The 24,893-nt window shown below is 46.9% G+C and overlaps 1 protein-coding gene across 1 annotated transcript in view; it reads right to left on the bottom strand.

Annotated features, from left to right (window-relative positions):
• LOC149454448 (uncharacterized) overlaps nt 1–23,665 on the bottom strand; it is a gene marked incomplete at its 5' end in the record, with an annotated part of 103,329 nt that extends 79,664 nt beyond the window's left edge. The window contains one exon of the mRNA XM_089687540.1: nt 23,576–23,665. Within this exon, the coding sequence (XP_089543666.1) occupies nt 23,576–23,665 (90 nt within the window). The remainder of the gene's footprint in view (nt 1–23,575) is intronic.
• Between the last annotated feature and the right edge of the window lie 1,228 nt (nt 23,666–24,893).

The following is a 24,893-nucleotide window of genomic DNA, read 5'->3' as shown; positions in this document are numbered from 1 at the left end:
TACATCTTGTTCAGTTTGACATGCCTGTGTTAATATGTCCATTGTGAGTATGATACCTATTTTGTTTCTTCAATAAATTATTTTAAACGATAATGCACTAGGTCGGTGCGCCCTTTTTCTGTTTCTCCATTTGTATCCAACCCCCTCCTTAACAGCACAGGCTCTTCAGATATCTTGAATGATCAGAACTTACAAATTGTTTTTACTTCGTGCGCCACCATGGAGCACTACAGGTGCATTGTCCAATACTGTGGTTGTACATGGGGTGCCATGCTAAACGAATGGCAATGCTACACACTATACTGCAGATTATGCATCATGATAACAGGGGGTCTACAACACATTACTGCATCACACAATGTACAGGTCTGAATGAGCTCCTAAAGGACCAATCTGGAGGCTCAGGAAGAAAAACCAAAAAGGTGCAAGGCCAAATTGGTCTTCTACAGAAAAAGTCTTGATTTGCACTTCTATCCTCTGTATCAGTTTTGGGCACCAATTCACAAAAAGAACATTGGGGAACTGGAGAAAGTACAGAGAAGGGCAACTAAACTGATCAGAGGCATGGAGGAGCTCAGCTATGAGGAAAGATTAGAGGAACTGAATTTATTCTCTCTTGAGAAGAGGAGATTAAGGGGGGATATGATCACTATGTATAATACATAAGGGGGATATGATCTCCATGTATAATACATAAGGGGGATATGATCTCCATGTATAATACATAAGGGGGGGATATGATCTCCATGTATAATACATAAGGGGGGATATGATCTCCATGTATAATACATAAGGGGGATATGATCTCCATGTATATTACATAAGGGGGGATATGATCTCCATGTATAATACATAAGGGGGGATATGATCTCCATGTATAAGACATAAGGGGGGGATATGATCTCCATGTATAAGACATAAGGGGGGGATATGATCTCCATGTATAAGACATAAGGGGGGGATATGATCTCCATGTATAATACATAAGGGGGGGATATGATCTCCATGTATAATACATAAGGGGGGGATATGATCTCCATGTATAATACATAAGGGGGGGATATGATCTCCATGTATAATACATAAGGGGGGATATGATCTCCATGTATAATACATAAGGGGGGATATGATCTCCATGTATAATACCTAAGGGGGGATATGATCTCCATGTATAATACATAAGGGGGGATATGATCACCATGTATAATACATAAGGGGGGATATGATCACCATGTATAATACATAAGGGGGGATATGATCACCATGTATAATACATAAGGGGGATATGATCACCATGTATAATACATAAGGGGGATATGATCACCATGTATAATACATAAGGGGGGATATGATCTCCATGTATAATACATAAGGGGGGATATGATCTCCATGTATAATACATAAGGGGGGATATGATCTCCATGTATAATACATAAGGGGGGATATGATCTCCATGTATAATACATAAGGGGGGATATGATCTCCATGTATAATACCTAAGGGGGGATATGATCTCCATGTATAATACATAAGGGGGGATATGATCACCATGTATAATACATAAGGGGGATATGATCTCCATGTATAATACATAAGGGGGGATATGATCTCCATGTATAAATACATAAGGGGGGATATGATCACCATGTATAATACATAAGGGGGGTATGATCTCTATGTATAATACATAAGGGGGGATATGATCTCCATGTATAATACATAAGGGGGGATATGATCTCCATGTATAATACATAAGGGGGGGATATGATCTCCATGTATAATACATAAGGGGGGGACATGATCTCCATGTATAATACATAAGGGGGGGACATGATCTCCATGTATAATACATAAGGGGGGGACATGATCCCAATGTATAATACATAAGGGGGGGACATGATCTCCATGTATAATACATAAGGGGGATATGATCTCCATGTATAATACATAAGGGGGGATATGATCTCCATGTATAATACATAAGGGGGCATATGATCTCCATGTATAATACATAAGGGGGGGATATGATCTCCATGTATAATACATAAGGGGGGGATATGATCTCCATGTATAATACATAAGGGGGGGATATGATCTCCATGTATAATACATAAGGGGGGATATGATCTCCATGTATAATACATAAGGGGGGATATGATCTCCATGTATAATACATAAGGGGGATATGATCTCCATGTATAATACATAAGGGGGATATGATCTCCATGTATAATACATAAGGGGGGATATGATCTCCATGTATAATACATAAGGGGGATATGATCTCCATGTATAATACATAAGGGGGATATGATCTCCATGTATAATACATAAGGGGGGATATGATCTCCATGTATAATACATAAGGGGGGGATATGATCTCCATGTATAATACATAAGGGGGGGTATAATCTCCATGTATAATACATAAGGGGGGATGTGATCTCCATGTATAATACATAAGGGGGGGGATATGATCTCCATGTATAATACATAAGGGGGGATATGATCTCCATGTATAATACATAAGGGGGGATATGATCTCCATGTATAATACATAGGGGGGGATAGAATCACCATGTATAATACATAAGGGGGATATGATCTCCATGTATAATACATAAGGGGGGGATATGATCTCCATGTATAATACATAAGGGGGGATATGATCTCCATGTATAATACATAAGGGGGGATATGATCTCCATGTATAATACATAGGGGGGGATATAATCACCATGTATAATACATAAGGGGGGATATGATCTCCATGTATAATACATAAGGGGGGATATGATCTCCATGTATAATACATAAGGGGGATATGATCTCCATGTATAATACATAAGGGGGGATATGATCACCATGTATAATACATAAGGGGGGATATGATCACCATGTATAATACATAAGGGGGGATATGATCTCCATGTATAATATATAAGGGGGGATATGATCTCCATGTATCATACATAACGGGGGATATGATCTCCATGTATAATACATAAGGGGGGATATGATCTCCATGTATAAATACATTAGTGGTTTATATAGTGAACTCGGTGTAGTTATTCTCCCTGAGGTCATCACAGAGGACAAGGGGCGCTCTTTACGTCTGGAGGAAAGTAAATTCAATCTCCAAACACGGAAAGGTTTCTTCACAGTAAGAGCTGTGAAAATGTGGAATAGACTCCCTCAAGAGTTGGTTGTGGCCAGCTCAGTGGATTGCTGTAGGAAAGTCCTGGATTCTTTCTTAGATACTTAGAATATAACTGGATATAACATTTATAGGTAAAGTTGATTCAGGGAATATCCGATTGCCTCTCGGGGGATCAGGAAGGACTTTTTTCCCCGCAGGGGAAGCGTGCTTTGCGGGGTTTTTTTGCTTCCTCTGGATCAACTGTGAGTGTAGGATTATAACTTTTCTTTTTTTTATTGTCTGAACTTGTGTCTTTTTTTCAGCCAGACTAACTGTATCTACAGACTGTTCTCACTGAAGGTAACCCTGCATTTTTTCATCAGCCCCATAGTTTGAATCGTCCAGATTCATTCTTAGTTTACGTTACAGCAACTTTGGTCGCTAAAATAAAACATTTCATTGGCATGTGTGAGTATGAATGTGACTACTTTTATTTTAAATTGTGGCATTGGTAATGCACTAGGCCAGTGCTTCATTCTTGCCTTTTGTTGTTTAGTGTTCTGAAGATGGATGCAAGCCTAGGGAGCTGCAAACCCTACGGAGCATCAGCCAAACTAGGAAAACTCAAGCCGTTTGGAGGACCATTCATGCTAAAGAAAACGAAGTGGCCGGGTCACCGCGTAATGTCACTGGTGCCCCCACCCCTTTATTTCCTTTAGCGGTGGGGAGAATGACAGCTCCTTCTTGGAGCGATAGTGAAGAAAAACAAAGCTGGTAATTACATTTAAAAACTGGCAGTGACATATAGGGGCAGCCAATGAGGAAGCCCGAGTGTATACACTGCTCCCTCGCTGCACACACTGCTCCCTCGCTGCACACACTGCTCCCTCGCTGCACACACTGCTCCCTCGCTGCACACACTGCTCCCTCGCTGCACACACTGCTCCCTCCCTGCATACACTGCTCCCTCGCTGCATACACTGCTCCCTCGCTGCATACACTGCTCCCTCACTGCATACACTGCTCCTTTCCTGCTTCCTCCTAGTGGAGTGGAAATGGTTGGATGCACTCCGATGGCTCTGGGATGGCAAGCTCTGATCACGGTCAACAGGTTTCCGACCCTGGGTATGTGCTTTTCCAGGTTTGAGGTCGAGGGCCACATCAGAGGGCTCCACAGGGCCACAGGTTGAGCACTCCAGCTCCATAGGCTGAAAACATACTTAAAAAGAAGGACTTTGATAAATCCACCATGCTGGAGACTATACCAATGCAATATACTGTTTATCAAGGCAGGTTGGCTTTAATAAGGCTTTCTCTGCACTATGGACTTTATGTTTAAGGTTCTCCTCTTCTAAAATACAGAATTTTAATTATGAGTTTATGGGGGACGGTCAACATTCAGAAAACAGAAGCGTAACCCACAAACCCGGCTCCAAACAGTTAAAGGAACGCTTCTGCACCTCTGGTTTCAGCCACATTAAAACTCCCTGGAAGTGCAAATAGCTTTTTAAGTCTGTGATTTATTGAATGACATTTCCGTCCTTAATGTCTGCTATTTATACAGTACACCCCCCCCCCCCCCCCCCGTACAATTGAGCACCCCGCTGGCTCTCCCTTATTACATCGCATGGCTGTAATGTCTTCCCTTTCTACAAGTCTTCCAGCTTGATGTGTGACAGCAATACATCACAGGGGATAGTCTGCATCTCTACACCTGCCTGGATTGTGAACGCCGGCTCAAAATAGACCGGGATAGAGATGAACAAAGCTGAGCGCAAAGCCTGATCTTCACCGCACTTCAGCTGCAGCCTTTTCATGGCGTTCATTAGCGGGAATAGACATTGCAGCTACACAAGAAACAAGTGGACCTGTCCTGAGAAATTCTATGAATAAAATTCAATAAAAACAACTTACAACGCCATCCACAACTCTGCCCCCAGCTACATCACCAACCTGGTCTCAAAATATCAACCAAACTGCTCTCTTCGATCCTCCCAAGACCTTCTGCTCTCTAGTTCCCATGTCACCTCCTCCCATGCTTGCCTCCAGGACTTCCCCCATCCTATGGAACTCCCTACCTCAATCTGTCCGGCTATCTCCTAATCTATCCACTGTTAAAAGATCCCTGAAAATCTCTGTAGCCTCCCTGGCGGTATTCCCGAGTGTAGCTCGGGGTAAAGTTTTAGCACCACAAGCGGTAACCCCGAGCTACACTCGGGAATACACTGCAGTGTTGCTCCGCGATCCCTCGATCACTTACCTTGTCCTGCGCTCCCGCGATGTCCCTCCTGCAGTGTCCCCGGCAATGTAATCCGGCAGATGCCGGCATTTGTCATCTGGGTTCCGTCCCCTGCAAGCGTCGGGAAGTGCGGGGGACGGAACTGGCGGGAAATTTGAAAATGACAAAAAGTGACATTCACTAAATTCACTAAAATCACATAGTATAACATTCCTGTATCAAACCATTTCACATACATTGTGTCCCGAGTGCTTTGTCCGGCGCCCTGCCTGCATTTTTTCTGTTCTTTCTGCCCGGAAACTGAGAAACGTCCATGGCGTCCAAAAAGCGTCTCTTTAGGTCAAAAGCGGTTTTAGACCGGCTAGAGAACAGCGATAGTAAATCAGAACCACTTGCAGAATTGAGTGATAATGATTCGTGGGGGAAATTCCTCATCAGACACTGAAAACGATTCTGCGACTTTGCTCAGCGATGTGCGAACTTGGCGCTATATTTCACATTTCAGTGTTTTTGGTTTGATTATATTATTGAATTAAATTTATTATTATTATATTATTTTTTATGATTATTTATTAAATTATAATTTATGATTTCGTGTTTCAAGTTTTATCATCCCCGGGATGTTTACTAGACTCTTGTTCGGACAGATTTCAGGGAGTTATTCCTAATAATTACAGCCTACAATAAAAAACTACATATTTCCATGCAAAATAATGTACCGCTTTCAGCACCAAAAATCTGAAATAATCAGACCGCCAGGGAGGTTAAAGAAGTCTATCCTGCTTCTGCCTAGTAAACTGCCATTTATTTCCTCCATCAGCTCATCCCCCCCCACAGCTATTACCTTTTGTATCACTCAACCCTTCCTCCTAGATTGTACGCAGGGCTCTCTGTTTCCTCTTGTACGCCTTAGGTTGTCACGGTGCATTTTCATAAAATGAAAGCCACATTTTGTTCCTCCCACGTGAAAGTGGAAGTTACCTTTTAAGTCACTGCTGGTTGGGGCACTGAGGGACTGGACAGGACATGATGGGACGGGACCCCCCCTCAACAGTAGTAGTTAGTCATTCAGCTGGACCTGACAATGCTCCGTATCCGCCACCCCCCTCTGCCAATCCCTCCACTGGCTTCCGAATGCCCAACGGATAAAATTCAAAATGCTAACACTGACGTACAAAGCTATCCATAACACTGGCCCAAACTACATCACCGACCTGATATCCATCTACCACCCAAAACGTACACTCCGCTCCTCACAAGACCTCCTACTCTCTAGTTCCCTGGTCTCCTCCTCCCATGCCCATCTCCAGGACTTCCCCCATTCTCTGGAACTCCCTACCCCAATCCATCAGATTATCACCTACTCTCCTCTCCTTCAGGCGCACCCTGAAAACCCATCTTTTCAGGGAAGCCTACCCCACCCCCTGCTAATTGCCGATCTCCTCCACTCTTCCTACCACTCCATCACCCTCAGCTATTCCTCCCCTACCACTATCCCCTCCCTCCTAGATTGTAAGCTCCAAGGAGCAGGGCCCTCGATCCCCTCATGTATCGCATTGTATTGTTATTGTACTGTCTTGTGTATTGTCTCCCATTGCAATCTACAGCGCTGAGCAAACTGTTGGTGCTATATAAATATTGTATAATAATGTTTTGCAGCCTATTTATATATAATAAAAAATTTACAAAAAGCCTCCAAATGTTACATTGCATGCTGCTGGTTTCCAGTTGTCTAAAGAGCTTAAAAAACTGAGGTTCCCGTGCGGGCTGCAGTTTCCAAAGTAGTGCAGGGACTTCTTCCCTGCGTGTCCCGGGGCCAGGAGTCCATTCAAATGAATGGGCTCTCGTGACCGTTCAAGACGCAGCCCGTACAGTCACATAGATGTGAACCGGGGGTCGTGGGGGAGATTATCTAGACTTGGTACAGCTGTGAATAGTATCCAATCAGCTTCTAACGCCAGCTTATTCAATTACCCCCGATTCAAATCTATGCGGCCGTGTGGGCCGCGTTTTGCACGGGCACGAGAGCCCATTCATTTGAATGGACTCCCTTGCCACGCGGGGAAGAAGTCTTTGCACTTCTTTGGAAAACGCAGCCGAGGTTCCCAGTACGCTTGCGTTTTCCAGTGCGGGCGGCGTGCACCACCCACACAGATGTGAACCTAGCCTAACAAAGCATTCCTTTTATTCTCCTACCTCAAATCAGATCCCAGGGCCTCCCACTGCATCCATATATATTCCAGATGCCTTGAAATCGGACCATCTTCCCCATTCCTTTCTAAATTTGCCCATACTACCTTCGTCTATATGGTATAACTCCTCCATCTTATTTCTATATTCCACCATGTCTAACCAGTCCCTCGTTGTTGGAGGCTCCTGTACCTGCCAGAATGTAGGAATTATCCCCTTAGCCACACTAAGGCATAATAAACGGTTTTTATAAGATGGGAGCACCCAGCAACAGTCTCAGGGCTTTTGAATGTCTCCATAAAACGTGCATTTATTTTATTTTATATATTATTTACTTGCGAAAGCCTCCCTTGTGTATAGACCTTTGTTTAAATGAATGGTCTGGTCTCTGAAAGCTGGAAGAACTCCATACGGCTGTCTGTATTTTATGAATGGGCTGCAGTGTGCAGGAGTACTGTGATGTATAATGGAGAGTAACAAAAGAAATAAAACCCTATGTGGTGATGTCGGGGACAGGTATGACATCCCTCAAGTTTTCACCTTTAAAAACAAGCCACCCGGGTGCCCCGGGCCTCATCTACCTTCTTTATGCAGCTTTGCACAGACGCTCGATGCATACTTCTCTCTCATATGTCGCTCAGTGGGAGCGCGACCTGGGAGTGGTTGTGGATCTGGAGGACTGGAATAGGGCCTGGTCGCTTATAGCTAAATGCTCATTTAATACGACCATGCTGGAGGCAGCATACAAAGTATTGCTTCGTTGGTATTGGGTTTCGGCTCCGTCAGGGATCGGGGTGTGACCAGAAATGTGTGGACTGACACAAGGAAGTAGCAGGCTTCAGGAACACAGGCGTAGTCAGGGCTGGAGAGGTGGAATGGTCAGGCGGGCCGTTAGGTACTGTCAGGCACCGCCCGGCGGGATCTCTAGTGACCCACAGGCCAGGATTCCCCAGGGCGCAGAGTCGAAGCCCCAGTCTGCCTTTTCACCAGAGCCCCTGATGGTGGGGATGGACTTGGTGCAGGACTGAGACCAGGTCGCGGCCCCTGAGTGCACCCAACTGTGGTAGAGGGGTCTGCCGAGGGTATGTACCGGGGGAAAGCCTGATGTGAAGGGGCTAGCAAGTTTGCACAGTAGTGACTGGATCCGTGCGGGATGGATGGATCGTCTTGGTAGCGTCAGGCATAGTCAGGCAGGCCAGGTCAGCAACGTGCGGGCAGTGAGGTACCGGAGGAGCGGGCAGAGAATGGTCAGGGTCACAAGCCGGGTTCAGTAACTCATGGGCAGCGCGGTACAGAGGATAAGGCAGAAGGATGGTCAGGGTCACAAGCCGGGTTCAGTAACTCATGGGCAGCGCGGTACAGAGGATAAGGCAGAAGGATGGTCAGGGTCACAAGCCGGGTTCAGTAACTCACGGGCAGCACGGTACAGAGAATCAGGCAGAAGGATGGTTAGGCAAGCCAGGGGTTCAACAGGAGACGGTCAGCAGAGGTCAGGATCAAAGCAGGGTCAGCAACTAGGCAGATAGGCAGGAACACAGGCTACCAGGTACAGGGGCTCATGGGAAACATACACCAAGGCACTGACTGCAGGTCTGGCCATTCCTTAAATACACCTCCTGCAATCAGCCCCAGGTCAACTGATTGCAGGAGTGAGCTTCTGGCTGCTGAGAGCACCCGCTGGTCAGCCCTGGTACTGCAGCCCACACGGCAGGTGAGTCCCACCACCAGTGCGGAGTCCATTCCTGACAGGCTCGTTTGGCCCAGGCTAACCTTGCCTGAAGTGATCGATGCTTTTGGGGTTGTGGCCATCGTGGAGATGTAGTGCATATCTGGTGGCCATGCCCGAGACTGTTTCGCTTTTGGTCTTGTGTGTTTGGCCTCCTTTTCACCTTGTTCCATCTCTCCATACGTCGGGATGCTCGGTATGCTTTCCTTCATTGTTCCATACCGGGCTTCTTGGCTCACCAGCAGAAGTTGGCTTCCTATTTGTTTTTGTCGGCCACTAGAACAATTGCTCAGGCCTGGAAGAGTCCGTCTGTCCCTCTTCAGGGGGGTGCGGGATCCTATGACAACTATGATGCTCAATGAACAGATGTCGAGTATCTGCAACGACTCCCAACGTAAATTTTTGAAAATATGGGAGCCGTGGTTGCAATATCCCTTTCCCTCGCTCCCTCCGGCTAGTCTGGGGTTGTGATGGTGTTCGGTATTGGCGTTCTTGGACCCCTGCTCTTTGGTTTTGTTATATTTTTTTTTTCTTTTTGTACTCCTTTCTTTTTTTTTTGTGTTTGTTTTTGGTGTGGCAGTGGATAGCTGCTTTTAGTTTGAGTTACAGCCAGAGTTATATTAATGTTCCTGTAATTTATGTGTCATTGATAGCCCCTGTGTGGGCGTACCTTTTGCTCTGTTGGCATTAGAGTACTGTTTTTTCTATTTTTTTTATTTTTTATATGTGCAATTGATAGGCCCTGCGTGGGCGTGTTTTGTTGCCTCTGTTTTATACTGTTTAAAATTAATAAAACATTGAAATAAATATATATATATATATATATATATATATATATATATATATAAAAAAGCCACCAATGGCAGCTCCTCTAAGCACAGAACCCCTAAAACCCTGCTTGCTCCGTGGGGTCTGTAGATGGCTGGGGGGGCCCCTGATTGCACAGTTTGCTCTGAAATACTACACAAAGCATCTTTCCTCAATCACAGGGTTCACATGTCAGAAAGCTGGATGTCTTCTCTAATAACCTGCCCCCGGCTAATGTTTGTTTTGAATAATGGCAAAGATTTCCCGGTAATTTCTGCCGATGTAATGGTCATCTAATCTTCATCTGTATTCCTCTCCCACGCTAACTGTGGCTGATTTTCGCACCAGAAATGGTAAAACTGACTGAAATCGGATTTTTAATTTAAATTCTAAAATGAATGATATTAAGAAAGATGTAGAACATTGTTTTATATAGATTTGAATGAGAACTCCAGCTACAATGGTTAGTATGGAGTGGAGCAGAGTTAGAACAATCGTTTAGGTTTACTTTACTGCTGGCTGCAAAGTCAATGAGCAGGATTTAGAATTTCCTTTTCTGGTGGCAACCGAGGCAGAGAGTGAGAAGAAATATCCCCAGTGGAGACACAACAATCATTTTCTTTTTTTTTTTTTAAATAAAAACAAAGTGGGAAAATGTTAGAACCTCAGGATTTAAAGGGACTCTGATGCCAATAAAAATAAAATATTTCAGCCTATCGCAGAAGTTCTCTGAGATCGCTTTACAAGCAGTGCCTCTTCAGCTCAGCTCACCCTCCACGACCTTCCCAGCAGCTCAGCTCACCCTCCACCATTCCAGCAACTGAGCTCACCCTGCTCCAGCATCCCAGCAACTGAGCTCACCCTGCTCCAGCATCCCAGCAACTGAGCTCACCCTGCTCCACCATCCCAGCAATTGTGCTCACCCTGCTCCACCATCCCAGCAATTGTGCTCACCCTGCTCCACCATCCCAGCAACTGTGCTCACCCTGCTCCACCATCCCAGCAACTGTGCTCACCCTGCTCCACCATCCCAGCAACTGTGCTCACCCTGCTCCAGCATCCCAGCAACTGTGCTCACCCTGCTCCAGCATCCCAGCAACTGAGCTCACCTTGCTCCAGCATCCCAGCAACTGAGCTCACCCTGCTCCAGCATCCCAGCAACTGTGCTCACCCTGCTCCACCATCCCAGCAACTGAGCTCACCCTGCTCCAGCATCCCAGCAACTGAGCTCACCCTGCTCCACCATCCCAGCAACTGAGCTCACCCTGCTCCACCATCCCAGCAACTGAGCTCACCCTGCTCCACCATCCCAGCAACTGAGCTCACCCTGCTCCACCATCCTAGCAACTGAGCTCACCCTGCACAAGCATCCCAAGCAACTGAGCTCACCCTGCTCCAGCATCCTAGCAACTGAGCTCACCCTGCTTCAGCATCCCAGCAACTGTGCTCACCCTGCTCCAGCATCCCAGCAACTGAGCTCACCCTGCTCCAGCATCCCAGCAATTGTGCTCACCCTGCTCCAGCATCCCAGCAACTCATCTCACCCTGCTCCAGCATCCCAGCAACTGTGCTCACCCTGCTCCACCATACCAGCAACTTAGCTCACCCTGCTCCACCATACCAGCAACTCAGCTCACCCCGCTCCACCTTCCCACTAGAGAACCAGAAGCTCAAGGAGTTGATCCTCTTCCCTGCAGGCTCTCAACAGCTCAGCTCAACCTGGCAGTAGTGACCCAGCTGCCCTCAATCCCCCTCCTGGCAGTGGCTCATTAGCTTCCCTAATCCCAGTCCCAGCATTAATCAGCAGTTCAGTTCCCCTTAAAGTAGTGACTGCTTAGATTCCCCTGAACCTCCCCTCAGCAGCTAGGTTCCCTTTACTCCCACTCCCCGCAGTTCAGTCCCCCCCCCCCCATCCTTTTCCCCCAGCAGTGACTTAGCGGCTCAGCGTTCCTTTCCAGCAGTTACTCAGCTCTATGGTTGAACTGGATGGACTTTTGTCTCTTTTCAGCCAGATTAACTATGTAACTCAGCAAATCAGTTCACCCTAACCCCCCCTCACAGCAGTCACTCAGCAACTCAGCTCTCCCTTTTCTCTCCTTTCCCAGCAGCTCAGCTCCCCTTTCCAGAGGTAGAGGCATCACTACTATGGCATATTTCATTCTTCTCATTTTTAACACACAAAAAGCAGAAGTTCTGGGAGAGGGAAACAGGGTGTGCTGAGGTGCTCAGAGATGACTTTACTGTTTCTGCTGTGAATTTGAGGATGAATTACTTCACAGTGGCTGCAGATACAGCAGTCACTGGAGCTTTGTTTTAACCTCCCTAGCGGTCTGATGATGTCAGTATTTCTGTGCTCAAAGCGGTACATTTTTTTGCATGGAAATATGTAGTTTTTTTTATTGTAGGCCTGTAATTCTTAGGAATAACTCACTGAAATCTGTCTGAACAAGAGTCTAGTAAACATCCCGGGGATGATAAAACTTGAAACATGAAATCATACATTATAATTTAATAAATAATCATAAAAATAATAATATAATAATAATAAATGTAATTCAATAATATAATCAAACCAAAAACACTGAAATGTGAAATAGAGCGCCAAGTTCGCACATCGCTGAGCAAAGTCGCAGAATCGTTTTCAGTGTCTGATGAGGAATTTCCCCCACGAATCATTATCACTCAATTCTGCAAGTGGTTCTGATTTACTATCGCTGTTCTCTAGCCGGTCTAAAACCGCGTCTGACCTAAAGGGACGCTTTTTGGACGCCATGGACGTTTCTCAGTTTCCAGGCAGAAAGAACAGTAAAAATGCAGGCAGGGCGCCGGACAAAGCACTCGGGACACAATGTATGTGAAATGGTTTGATACAGGAATGTTATACGATGTGATTTTAGTGTATTTAGTGAATGTCACTTTTTTACATTTTTGAATTTCCCGCCAGTTCCATCCCCCGTACGTCCCGACGTCGCAGGGAACAGAACCCGGAAGACAGATGCCGGCAGCGGCCGGAGGAGATGGCCGGGGACACTGCTGGAGGGACATCACGGGAGCGCAGGACAAGGTAAGTGCTGGAGGGATCCCGGCGCAACGCAGTGTAATTATTATTATTATTATACAGTATATAGCGCCAACAGTTTGCTCAGCGCTGTACATTACAATGGGAGACAATACATGAGACAGTACAGTAACAATACAATACACGAGGGGTTCGAGGGCCCTGCTCTTTGGAGCTTACAATCTAGGAGGGAGGGGGGAGTGGTACAGGGGGAAATAGCTGTGGGGAATGGAGTGGTGGGGAGAGCGAAGGAGATCAGCAGTTAGGTGAGGGCGAGGTAGGCTTCTCTGAAGAGATGGGTTTTCAGGGTGCGCCTAAAGGGGAGGAGAGTAGGTGACAGTCTGATGGATTGGGGTAGGGAGTTCCAGAGGATGGGGGAAGCCCTGGAGAAGTCCTGGAGACGGGCATGGGAGGAGGAGACCAGGGAACTGGAGAGTAGGAGGTCTTGTGAGGAGCAGAGAGTGCGTTTTGGGTGGTAGATGGATATCAGGTCGGTGATGTAGTTTGGGGCAGTGTTATGAACAGCTTTGTACGTCAATGTTAGTATTTTGAATTTTATCCGTTGGGCAATGGGAAGCCAGTGGAGGGATTGGCAGAGGGATGGAGGACACTGAGTGGAGGTCAGTGGAGGGATTGGCAGAGAGGGGTGGAGGACACTGAGTGGAGGTCAGTGGAGGGATTGGCAGAGAGGGGCGGAGGACACTGAGTGGAGGCCAGTGGAGGGATTGGCAGAGAGGGGTGGAGGACACTGAGTGGAGGCCAGTGGAGGGATTGGCAGAGAGGGGTGGAGGACACTGAGTGGAGGCCAGTGGAGGGATTTGCAGAGAGGGATGGAGGACACTGAGTGGAGCTCAGTGGAGGGATTGGCAGAGAGGGGTGGAGGACACTGAGTGGAGGCCAGTGGAGGGATTGGCAGAGGGGGTGGCGGATACGGAGCGGTTGGTAAGGTGGAGGAGTCTGGCCGCAGAATTCAGGATAGACTGAAGCGGGGATAGCCTGTGTTGGGGTCCTGATTGCAATCCCGAGTGTAGCTCGGGGTTACTGCTTTTGGTACTGAAACTTTACCCCGAGCTACACTCGGGAATACCGCCAGGGGGGTTAATGTCATATCCATGGCAGGTTCCCTTTAAACCTAAATGAAGACTGCGTTTGCCTTCCTACCCCTCTCAGTAGCACAGATTTCCCGACAACTACAGGTGCAGTCAATGACACAGACCTGGGGTTAGGACCTCACTAAACACATAGTAAATGCATAATGAAGTGATCAGCGTGAACCAGGACAAACATCAGAACATCGGGAAGCGGCACTGCGGAGCCAGTAAAGGGTTACAGCAGGGAGCTGGCAGCGTGAAGCTCCGTACAGCTTTTTGCTGGATAATAGGAGTGTACGGTAAACACTCGGCCCTAACCTGACAGCATGTGAAATGTGGAATTATCTGCAGCTAATTCACAGGCAGCTAGTGCGTTTCTGCTTGACTGCTGCCATGTCATGACTCTCCAGCAGCAGCTGCCTCCGTCCCGCCGAGAATGTTCTGCTATTCCAGCTGGGGAGGAGAAGCTTATTTTAGAAGGCCCCGGGAGACTCGATTCAACGCTCACCAACAGCACCGAAATGGTAATTTTTAATAGTGGCTTCAAAGACTCGGGACAAGCAGATGTAATTCTGATTTTCATTCTGCGGTAAGGGCCCTTGAATGTATCGGGAGCCTGAGACAGGGACCGGCAGAGCATTGACAACCAGATGTCCTTAAAGTGAACCTGACACATGTATTAAGAATAGAAGAACAATAAAGATAGAACAGCGGCTCCTAAAGGTGTCTGAAAATATCTTGTATCTTACAAATCATTTCCATTGTACTCGGAGAACCCCTCTAAACCCAGGGAGTCCACATGAGCCTCATCCTCTGCTCTGACTTGTAACCCATCTCCCATTGGAGCCAAGCGCAACCCACCATTTAACTATCTGATTCTAAAGCCCATACTTGCCAAGAGAGGCATTATGCAGGACGGACACACAGTATGGACAACAAGAGGTTGACACCCCTCAAAATGACTGAGCTCAGGTGTTTACAATGAAGGGTACGGGAAGAGGAACAGGGCCTCCAACGTTGGTGTCAGCGAGAAGAGGAACGGGGCTCCCGACGTTGGTGTCAGCGGGAAGAGATAAGGGGCCCCCGACGTTGGTGTCAGCGGGAAGAGATAAGGGGCCCCCGACGTTGGTGTCAGCGGGAAGAGATAAGGGGCCCCCGACGTTGGTGTCAGCGGGAAGAGATAAGGGGCCCCCGACGTTGGTGTCAGCGGGAAGAGATAAGGGGCCCCCGACGTTGGTGTCAGCGGGAAGAGATAAGGGGCCCCCGACGTTGGTGTCAGCGGGAAGAGATAAGGGGCCCCCGACGTTGGTGTCAGCGGGAAGAGATAAGGGGCCCCCGACGTTGGTGTCAGCGGGAAGAGATAAGGGGCCCCCGACGTTGGTGTCAGCGGGAAGAGATAAGGGGCCCCCGACGTTGGTGTCAGCGGGAAGAGATAAGGGGCCCCCGACGTTGGTGTCAGCGGGAAGAGATAAGGGGCCCCCGACGTTGGTGTCAGCGGGAAGAGATAAGGGGCCCCCGACGTTGGTGTCAGCGGGAAGAGATAAGGGGCCCCCGACGTTGGTGTCAGCGGGAAGAGATAAGGGGCCCCCGACGTTGGTGTCAGCGGGAAGAGATAAGGGGCCCCCGACGTTGGTGTCAGCGGGAAGAGATAAGGGGCCCCCGACGTTGGTGTCAGCGGGAAGAGATAAGGGGCCCCCGACGTTGGTGTCAGCGGGAAGAGATAAGGGGCCCCCGACGTTGGTGTCAGCGGGAAGAGATAAGGGGCCCCCGACGTTGGTGTCAGCGGGAAGAGATAAGGGGCCCCCGATGGTGTCAGTGGGAAGAGATAAGGGGCCCTGACGTTGGTGTCAGTGGGAAGAGAAACAGGGCCCCTGACCTTGGTGTCAGTGGGAAGAGAAACGGGGCTGCCGACGTTGGTGTCAGCAGGAAGAGAAATGGGGTCCCATCGTTGGTGTCCATGGGAGGAAATATGCTCCGGTGTTGATGTCAGTGGAAAGACAGGTTCCTCATTGCTGGTGTCAGGCAGGAATAGTGCTTCATATCAGTGGGAGGAATAGTACTCTTAGGGACAAATAAAGACAGGAAAAGGGCCTCATCCATCCTATGGGCCACAGCTAAAACTGCTGCTCTAGACAGAAATGAGCAGTATGGGTGCAGGCCCACTGCAAAGGAGAATTTTAGTTTTCTACAGAATTTTAGTTTTTGTACAGCATACAGACTATGTACTTCCAACCTTTTGGCAACAATTTCTGTTTCAGCATGACAACTCCATGGGTTTGAGTGGCCAGCAAAGAGTCCTGACCTCAACCCTAATGAGCACCTTTGGGATGAACTGGAACGTCGATTGCGAGCCAAGTCTTCTCATCCAACATCAGTATGTGAAATAAATGCTCTTTTTGGTGACTGACCAAAAATTCCCAGACACCATACAAAATGTTCTGGAAAGCCTTCCCAGAAAAGTGGAGGCTATTACAACTGCAAAGGGTGGCACCTCCATGTCATTGTCCATGGTTTTGGAAGAGAATGTCTAAGAAACTTGTCTGAGTGTGGTGATCAGGGGTCCGAAACTTGTCTGAGTGTGGTGAGCAGGGGTCCGAAACGTGTCTGAGTGTGGTGATCAGGGGTCCGAAACTTGTCTGAGTGTGGTGAGCAGGGGTCCGAAACGTGTCTGAGTGTGGTGATCAGGGGTCCGAAACTTGTCTGAGTGTGGTGATCAGGGGTCCGAAACTTGTCTGAGTGTGGTGATCAGGGGTCCGAAACTTGTCTGAGTGTGGTGATCGGGGTCCGCAAACTTTTGGACATAGCGGGTGCTGATCGTTTTTGTCTATAAAGGAAAGTATTGGATCGATTCCTCAGGTGATAGTTTAAATTTTGAGGTTAATAAAGATTGGAAAAGCTTGGTTTTATATCTAAAAGGATAGGGGAGGAAAAGGTTTAAAGGGCTAGCTCACCTTCACTAAAGAACTGCATATGCAAGTAAGGGGCGTCTGCGGATAAAAACAAACTGGGTCTCTGCAGAAAGCTCCTATAGGTGTAGGCCAAGTATGTACCTCATAGGGCCTGGCTGGAATACTCCTAGGACGTTGCTACTCACTCATTGCTGCTCACCTCCACCATCACAGGAGTGAGCTTTTTTTCTGATTCAGACCCCCTCACATGCTCTCTCTCCTCTGATACAGTATCCCTGAGCTCAGCATTTGAAAGCTCACTCCTGTGATGGAGGAGGTGAGCAGTAACATGTAGGCCTCACGTAGCAACATCCTGGGAGTATTCCAGTCAGGCTTCATGAGGTACATAAATGGCCGACACCTATAGCAAGGGCATTGTTCAACTTTAATCAGAGCTGCAGTTTGTTTTTATCTACAGACACCCCTTATCGGCATAGGCAGCTTTTTGGTAAAGGTGAACTCTCCATCTACGTGCTTGTGAATAGTCCAACGCTGGCCACTCACTAGTAGATTTTCGAATAAACATTCATACAAAAATTCTTTGTATATTTGGTGGGTGGATGAATGTTTTTCAAAAATACTTCAAATTTAGAATGCACTTGGCCGAAAACCAAAATGGACAGTTTTTAAAAAAAATTATATTTGTATATATATTCAGTCAGGTAAAATAATATATATATATATATATATATATATATATATATATATACAGTCAGGTCCATAAATATTGGGACATGGACACAATTCTAACATTTTTGGCTCTATACACCACCACAATGGATTTGAAAAGAAACAAACAAGATGTGCTTTACCTGCAGACTGTCAGCTTTCATTTGAGGGTATTTACATCCAAATCAGGTGAACGGTGTAGGAATTACAACAGTTTGATTATGTGCCTCCCACTTGTTAAGGGACCAAAAGTAATGGGACAATTGGCTTCTCAGCTGTTCCATGGCTAGGTGTGTGTTATTTCCTCATTATCCCAATTACAATGAGCAGATAAAAGGTCCAGAGTTCATTCCAAGTGTGCTATTTGCATTTGGAATCTGTTGCTGTCAACTCTCAAGATGAGATCCAAAGAGCTGTCACTATCAGTGAAGCAAGCCATCATTAGGCTGAAAAAACTAAATAAACCCATCAGAGAGATAGCAAAAACATTAGGCGTGGCCAAAACAACTGTTTGGAACATTCTTAAAAAGAAGGAACGCACCTGTGAGCTCAGCAACACCAAAAGACCCGAAAGACCACAGAAAACAACTGTGGTGGATGACTGAAGAATTCTTTCCCTGGTGAAGTAAACACCCTTCACAACAGTTGGCCAGATCAAGAACACTCTCCAGGAGGTAGGTGTATGTGTGTCAAAGTCAACAATCAAGAGAAGACTTCACCAGAGTGAATACAGAGGGTCCATCACAAGATGTAAACCATTGGTGAGCCTCAAAAACAGGAAGGCCAGATTAGAGTTTGCCAAATGACATCTAAAAAAGCCTTCACAGTTCTGGAACAACATCCTATGGACAGATGAGACCAAGATCAACTTGTACCAGAGTGATGGGAAGAGAAGAGTATGGAGAAGGAAAGGAACTGCTCATGATCCTAAGCATACCACCTCATCAGTGAAGCATGGTGGTGGTAGTGTCATGGCGTGGGCATGTATGGCTGCCAATGGAACTGCTTCTCTTGTATTTATTGATGATGTGACTGCTGACAACAGCAGCAGGATGAATTCTGAAGTGTTTCGGGAATATTATCGGCTCATATTCAGCCAAATGCTTCACAACTCATTGGACGCTTCACAGTGCAGATGGACAATGACCCAAAGCAGACTGCAAAAGCAACCAAAGAGTTTTTTAAGGGAAAGAAGTGGAATGTTATGCAATGGCCAAGTCAATCACCTGACCTGAATCCGATTGAGCATTTCACTTGCTGAAGACAAAACTGAAGGGAAAATGCCCCAAGAACAAGCAGGAACTGAAGACAGTTGCAGTAGAGGCCTGGCAGAGCATCACCAGGGATGAAACCCAGCGTCTGGTGATGTCTATGTGTTCCAGACTTCAGGCTGTAATTGACTGCAAAGGATTTGCAACCAAGTATTAAAAAGTGAAAGTTTGATTTATGATTATTATTCTGTCCCATTACTTTTGGTTCCTTAACAAGTGGGAGGCACATATGCAAACTGTTGTAATTCCTACACCGTTCACCTGATTTGGATGTAAATACCCTCAAATTAAAGCGGACAGTCTACAGTTAAAGCACATCTTGTTCGTTTCATTTCAAATCCATTGTGGTGGTGTATAGAGCCAAAAATGTTAGAATTGTGTCCATGTCCCAATATTTATGGACCTGACTGTATATATATATATATACATATACACACACATATATATATATATATACACACACACACACACACATACATACATATATATATATATATACACACATATACATACATACATATATATATATATACAAACACATACATATATGCAAACACACGCACACTATATTGCCGAAAGTATTGGCCCCTCCCTCCAAATCATGTGATTCAGGTGTTCCAATCCCCTCCATGGACACACGTGTATACAATCAAGCACCTAGGCATGCAGACGGCTTCTACAAACATTGGTGAAAGAATGGGTCGCTCTCAGGAGCTCAGTGACTCCAAGCGTGGTCCCGTGATAGGTGGCCACCTGTGCAATAAGTCCATCCGTGACATTTCCTGGCTACTAAATATTCCACGCTCAACTGTTAGTGGGATTATAACAAAGTGGAAGCAACTGGGAACAACAGCAACTCAGCCACCAAGTGGTAGGCCACGTCACATGACAGGGCGGGGTCAGTGCATGCTGAAGTGCACAGAAGTCGCCAACTTCAGAGCGCCGTGGTAGTTCATTGAGAACTACAAGCTAACAGCCGCTAAGGCTACCAAGGGAGAAAAGGAGAGAAGCGCCTCTGGGGTGGTAACCCGGGTGAAGAGCCGTCATCTTACAAGCTGCTTGAAAAAGGAGCACACTTCCGCCTTCCACGGCCAGCGCATGCTCCGAAACGCGTCGCAGTGCACCCTGGGATCTGACGTCATCACGGCCACGCCGCTGCTGCGTTCCATCCGGATCTGAGGGAGGACGTGCACGCCGGCTGGCCTCACCGCTGTTCCCCTCCAGCCACCACGCTGTTCCAGCCGAGAGCTGACCTCCCCACATCGCAGTAAGATGACGGCTCTTCACCCGGGTCACCACCCCACCGTTCACTATTGTTAACCACGGTATTTAAGCTTATGATTACTTCACACATGTGAGTGTTTCTACTTTTAGACTTGAATTAAAAGACTTATTGCACTTAGAGGCGCTTCTCTCCTTTCTCATCTACAGAAGTTGCTACAGCTTATTTGGAAGCCTTGCCCTCAGTGCCACACGGAATCCTACGCTCTTCATACAGTAGCCACTAATACCACCATCACCCCATACTACCATTTCCCAGGACTTTGCAGTGTTTGCGCTGCTACAACCCTTCCTCATTTCTTTTGCTATGGCTATCAGGACCTGTAGTTTTCCAATTCACAAAATACTGTGAATTAGTGACGCAGCCAGGTGGGCGGAGCCCCACACGGCCATATTTTTTAAAACTTTGACAGCTAACAATAGATCTCCCGCTAGCAGCGGAGTGGGGCAGGTCCTTTCATAGCATGTTATACCCTGAATAAAGCATGTAAAATGTTATGAAAGGTGAATTTAAAAAAATAAATAATCATTGGCCTTCATTTTGTTGATGTACGTCATTTTAAGTATTGCTAGAGAGTGTTTTTTTTTTTGGGGGGGGGGGGGGTTAGGGTGCACGTTATCGATTTAGTGTGTAGGGCTAGAGTTTTTTTTTTTAGTTTTTTTCTTTTGAAGGGTGCATGTGATCAGCACAGGGCCAATCAGCACTGTCCAGGCAGAGGGTCAGGGGTCATGCAGCCTCATAGAACAGTCAGAAGAGAACTAAAACTCCTCCTACAAGATTAACCAGTGCTCAGCCAGACACTGATAGAAGTCACAAGACTGCTTTATACTGCTGATGAGAAAAGGGATTTAGCTGTTTATATTTACGAATATAATTGCAGTTTAATGTACTGCGGGAGACCAGATCATGAATGCAGGGTCTAGCCTTAAAACTGTCCCCTCCCCCCTGCTAACCTGTGTAAGAAAGACGTATATGCTTTCCTATTTTAAGGCCTGTCTGATCATATGATCCCGTCAACCAGTGGAGGCTGCAGGGGAGAGTGGGCTTCGACAACGCCTAGTAAAGCCTGGATTGGTGTAGTCACCCATAGGCTCTTATGGCCCATTTGTTCTCTGCACTCCCTCCTCTCCCCTGCAGCTGCTCTGGTTGACACAGGTGAGCGGGCTCATGTGACTGGAGCTGCTGAACATAGGCAAGTAAAAAACATCTCTCTTTCTTACACGGGTTCGTTAGCTTAAGTGTTCGGAGGGAAGAGAGGAAAGGTTTAAGGCTAGTTAGGTGGAAGCTGGAATTACACTAACTTTCCTGCTGCCTGCACTCTGCTCAGCGTTCAAATTTTCATCGGAGGTCAGGAGAAAAACAAACCTTCAGTAATGTTGGCCTCCTGGGTCCACTACGGCCCTCTCCAGTTCCTCCTGCTGACTTCCACGTCACTGATCTACCCTGCAAGGACATGGAGGTCAGGGATTGGAGCCTGCAAGAGCTTTGAGGGACCCAGTAAGGCTACGTTCACACTAGCGTTGTGTGCAGGCGGCAGAGAGGCGTTTGGGCAGTGTTTTTACCGCTTCCCAAACGCCTCGGACAATTCTGCACATTGCAGCACATGGTGCTGTTCTAACGGGAGTGTTAGCGTCGCGGCAAAACGGACGCCTCTGGACGAGTCAGGAGGCGTTGAAGCCTCCTATTCTAGTCTATGGTGCCGCTGCGCAAATGCCCGGCTGGCGTTTGCGGGGCATTTGCGAAGCAGTAACACTATTTAAACTTCATTATAGCCGTTTGTGGGGCGTTTTTAATGCTCGGCAAACGCCTAGCAACCGCCACTAAACCGTGCATGCGGCGTTTGCAGAGCGTTAAAAATTGCTCCGCAAACGCCGGACCAACGCTTGCCAAACGCTATAGGGACGTTTGGCAAGCGTTGGTAAAACAGTCAAATGTGAACGAGCCCTTAACCTCCTTAGCGATATTCCCGAGTGTAGCTCGGGGTAAAATTTCAATAACAAAAGCGGTAACCCCGAGCTACACTCGGGCTTACCATGCGGCGTTCTCTGGGGGTCCCTGCAGCACTTACCTTGTCCTTCGCTCCCACGATGGGTCCCCTGCAGCGTCCCCGGCCATCTCCTCCGGCCGATGCCGGCATCCGGCTTCCGTGTTCCGGTCCCTGTGACGTCGGAATGTACGGGCGGCGGAACCGGCGGGAAATTTGAAATTTTAAAAAAAATGACATTTTTGCTGTCATTGCTTTTTCACTGCATTTCACATACATTTTGTCCCGAGTGCTTTGTCCGGCGCCCTGCCTGCATTTTGACTGTTCTTTCTGCCTGGAAACTTAGAAAAGTCCATGGCGGCCAAAAAGCGTCCCTTTACGTCAAAAGCGGTTTTAGAACAGCGATAGTAAATCAGAACCACTTGCAGAATTGAGTGATAATGATTCGTGGGGGAAATTCCTCATCAGACACTGAAAACGATTCTGCGACTTTGCTCAGCGATGTGCGAATTTGCCTCTGTATTTCAAATTTCAGTGTTTTTGGTTTGATTATATTATTGAATTAAATTTATTATATTATTATTTTTTATGATTATTTATTAAATTATAATTTATGATTTCGTGTTTCAAGTTTTATCATATCCGGGATGTTTAATAGACTCTTTTTCGGATAGATTTCAGTGAGTTATTCCTAAAAATTACAGCCTACAATAAAAAACTACATATTTCCATGCAAAAAAATGGTACCGCTTTCAGCACAAAAAAATCGGAAAGAATCATACCGCCGAGGAGGTTAAGCAGCGCTCCTGAAAGTGCCAGTTTCCCTGCAAACTGCAGGGGAGGATTTCTCTCCAGTGGAGCATCGTCCTGGTGGTGCAGAAAACGTAAGTGTTCCCAGTTTTTATTATAAGTCCTTTCTTTTCAGCAATTTGGAAAACTTGAAATACAAGGCATATCATATAAATACCATCTGGCCTATAACTGATGCGTGGCCTTTCAGACTTTGGTCAGTACACACATACCAGGGCTCCACTGTCACGGCACATTCAGGGACACCAGAGTTCCCATGACAGTCAGAGATGAAATTGAAGATATATTTTAAAATATGGATGACAACACATAAAAAAAAAACATGACTAAAAAAAAACAAAATAAGGCTCTATGTACTCACCTGCACAAAAAACCGTTGCTTTTGGGGACAGCGCCTAGAGAAGGGGTGGTTGTAATAGCAACCTCTCTAGTCTGTATGACCAAAGGAGTTCTAGAAATGAAAACACAATAGGAAAAGTTAAAGATAAAAAAAAAAATAGAAAAGTCCCCTGCTACAGAAAAGGAATCTTATTGTCTGTGGAGAAGCAGTGATCTCTCTGCAGAGGTGCCCCCCCCCCCCCTCTTTCCCGCTGAGCCAGATATATAGCTCAACAATCAAGAAAAGCTCAAGGTTCTGACTCCTTGCGCTGAGGGACAGGCAGTGTGTCCGACTTTTGCAGAAACCCCACCACTGTTGCACAGAGAGCAATGGTCCTTCTACACAGCATGCTGGCAGGGGACAGGATTCTCTACTGCTTTCCAAAGAAAATCTGTAAGACATCCTTTTGTTTTGATGCACATGAGAGTGTAATCAGTTAATTTAAACAAAAAAAAAAGTTCGGTTGGGCTTTATCACTACGTACTTTAAAAACGCAGAGGTACAAAATCTAAAAAAAACAAAAGAGAAAAAAACAAGAAAAGAAAAAAAAGGTTCCGAATCGGATCCATCTTTGAAGAAACAAGCTGTCTGCCACTAAAAATTGCAGCTGAAGAGCAGGCACAATAATGTGCCCATTGTCCCCATTGCTAGTCAGAAAAGACCCCTGTGCATCCTCTGATCTGAATTTGCCACAATTCTTTCCTATGAGAACTCTTCAGGGGCTGGTAGGGGCACTCAGTGCCTATGAACTCACCAGGGGCTGGTAGGGGCACTCAGTGCCTATGAGAACTCTCACCAGGGCTGGGAGGGGCACTCCGTGCCTATGAGAACTCACCAGGGGCTGGGAGGGGCACTCCGTGCCTATGAGAACTCACCAGGGGCTGGGAGGGGCACTCCGTGCCTATGAGAACTCACCAGGGGCCAGTAGGGGCACTCAGTGCCTATGAGAACTCCTCAGGGGCCGGTAGGGGCGCTCAGTGCCTATGAGAACTCCTCAGGGGCCGGTAGGGGCGCTCAGTGCCTATGAGAACTCCTCAGGGGCCGGTAGGGGCACTCAGTGCCTATGAAGAACTCCTCAGGGGCCGGTAGGGGCGCTCAGTGCCTATGAGAACTCCTCAGGGGTCGGTAGGGGCACTCAGTGCCTATGAGAACTCCTCAGGGGCCGGTAGGGGCGCTCAGTGCCTATGAGAACACCTCAGGGGCCGGTAGGGGCACTCAGTGCCTATGAGAACTCCTCAGGGGCCGGTAGGGGAGCTCAGTGCCTATGAGAACTCCTCAGGGGCCGGTAGGGGCGCTCAGT

The sequence above is a fragment of the Staurois parvus genome, unplaced genomic scaffold (genome assembly GCF_062004578.1).
Source record: "Staurois parvus isolate SC_StPar_1 unplaced genomic scaffold, SC_StPar_1.0 ptg000428l, whole genome shotgun sequence".
NCBI classification, from domain to species: domain Eukaryota; kingdom Metazoa; phylum Chordata; class Amphibia; order Anura; family Ranidae; genus Staurois; species Staurois parvus.
This window is presented reverse-complemented; position numbering and strand designations above follow the sequence as displayed.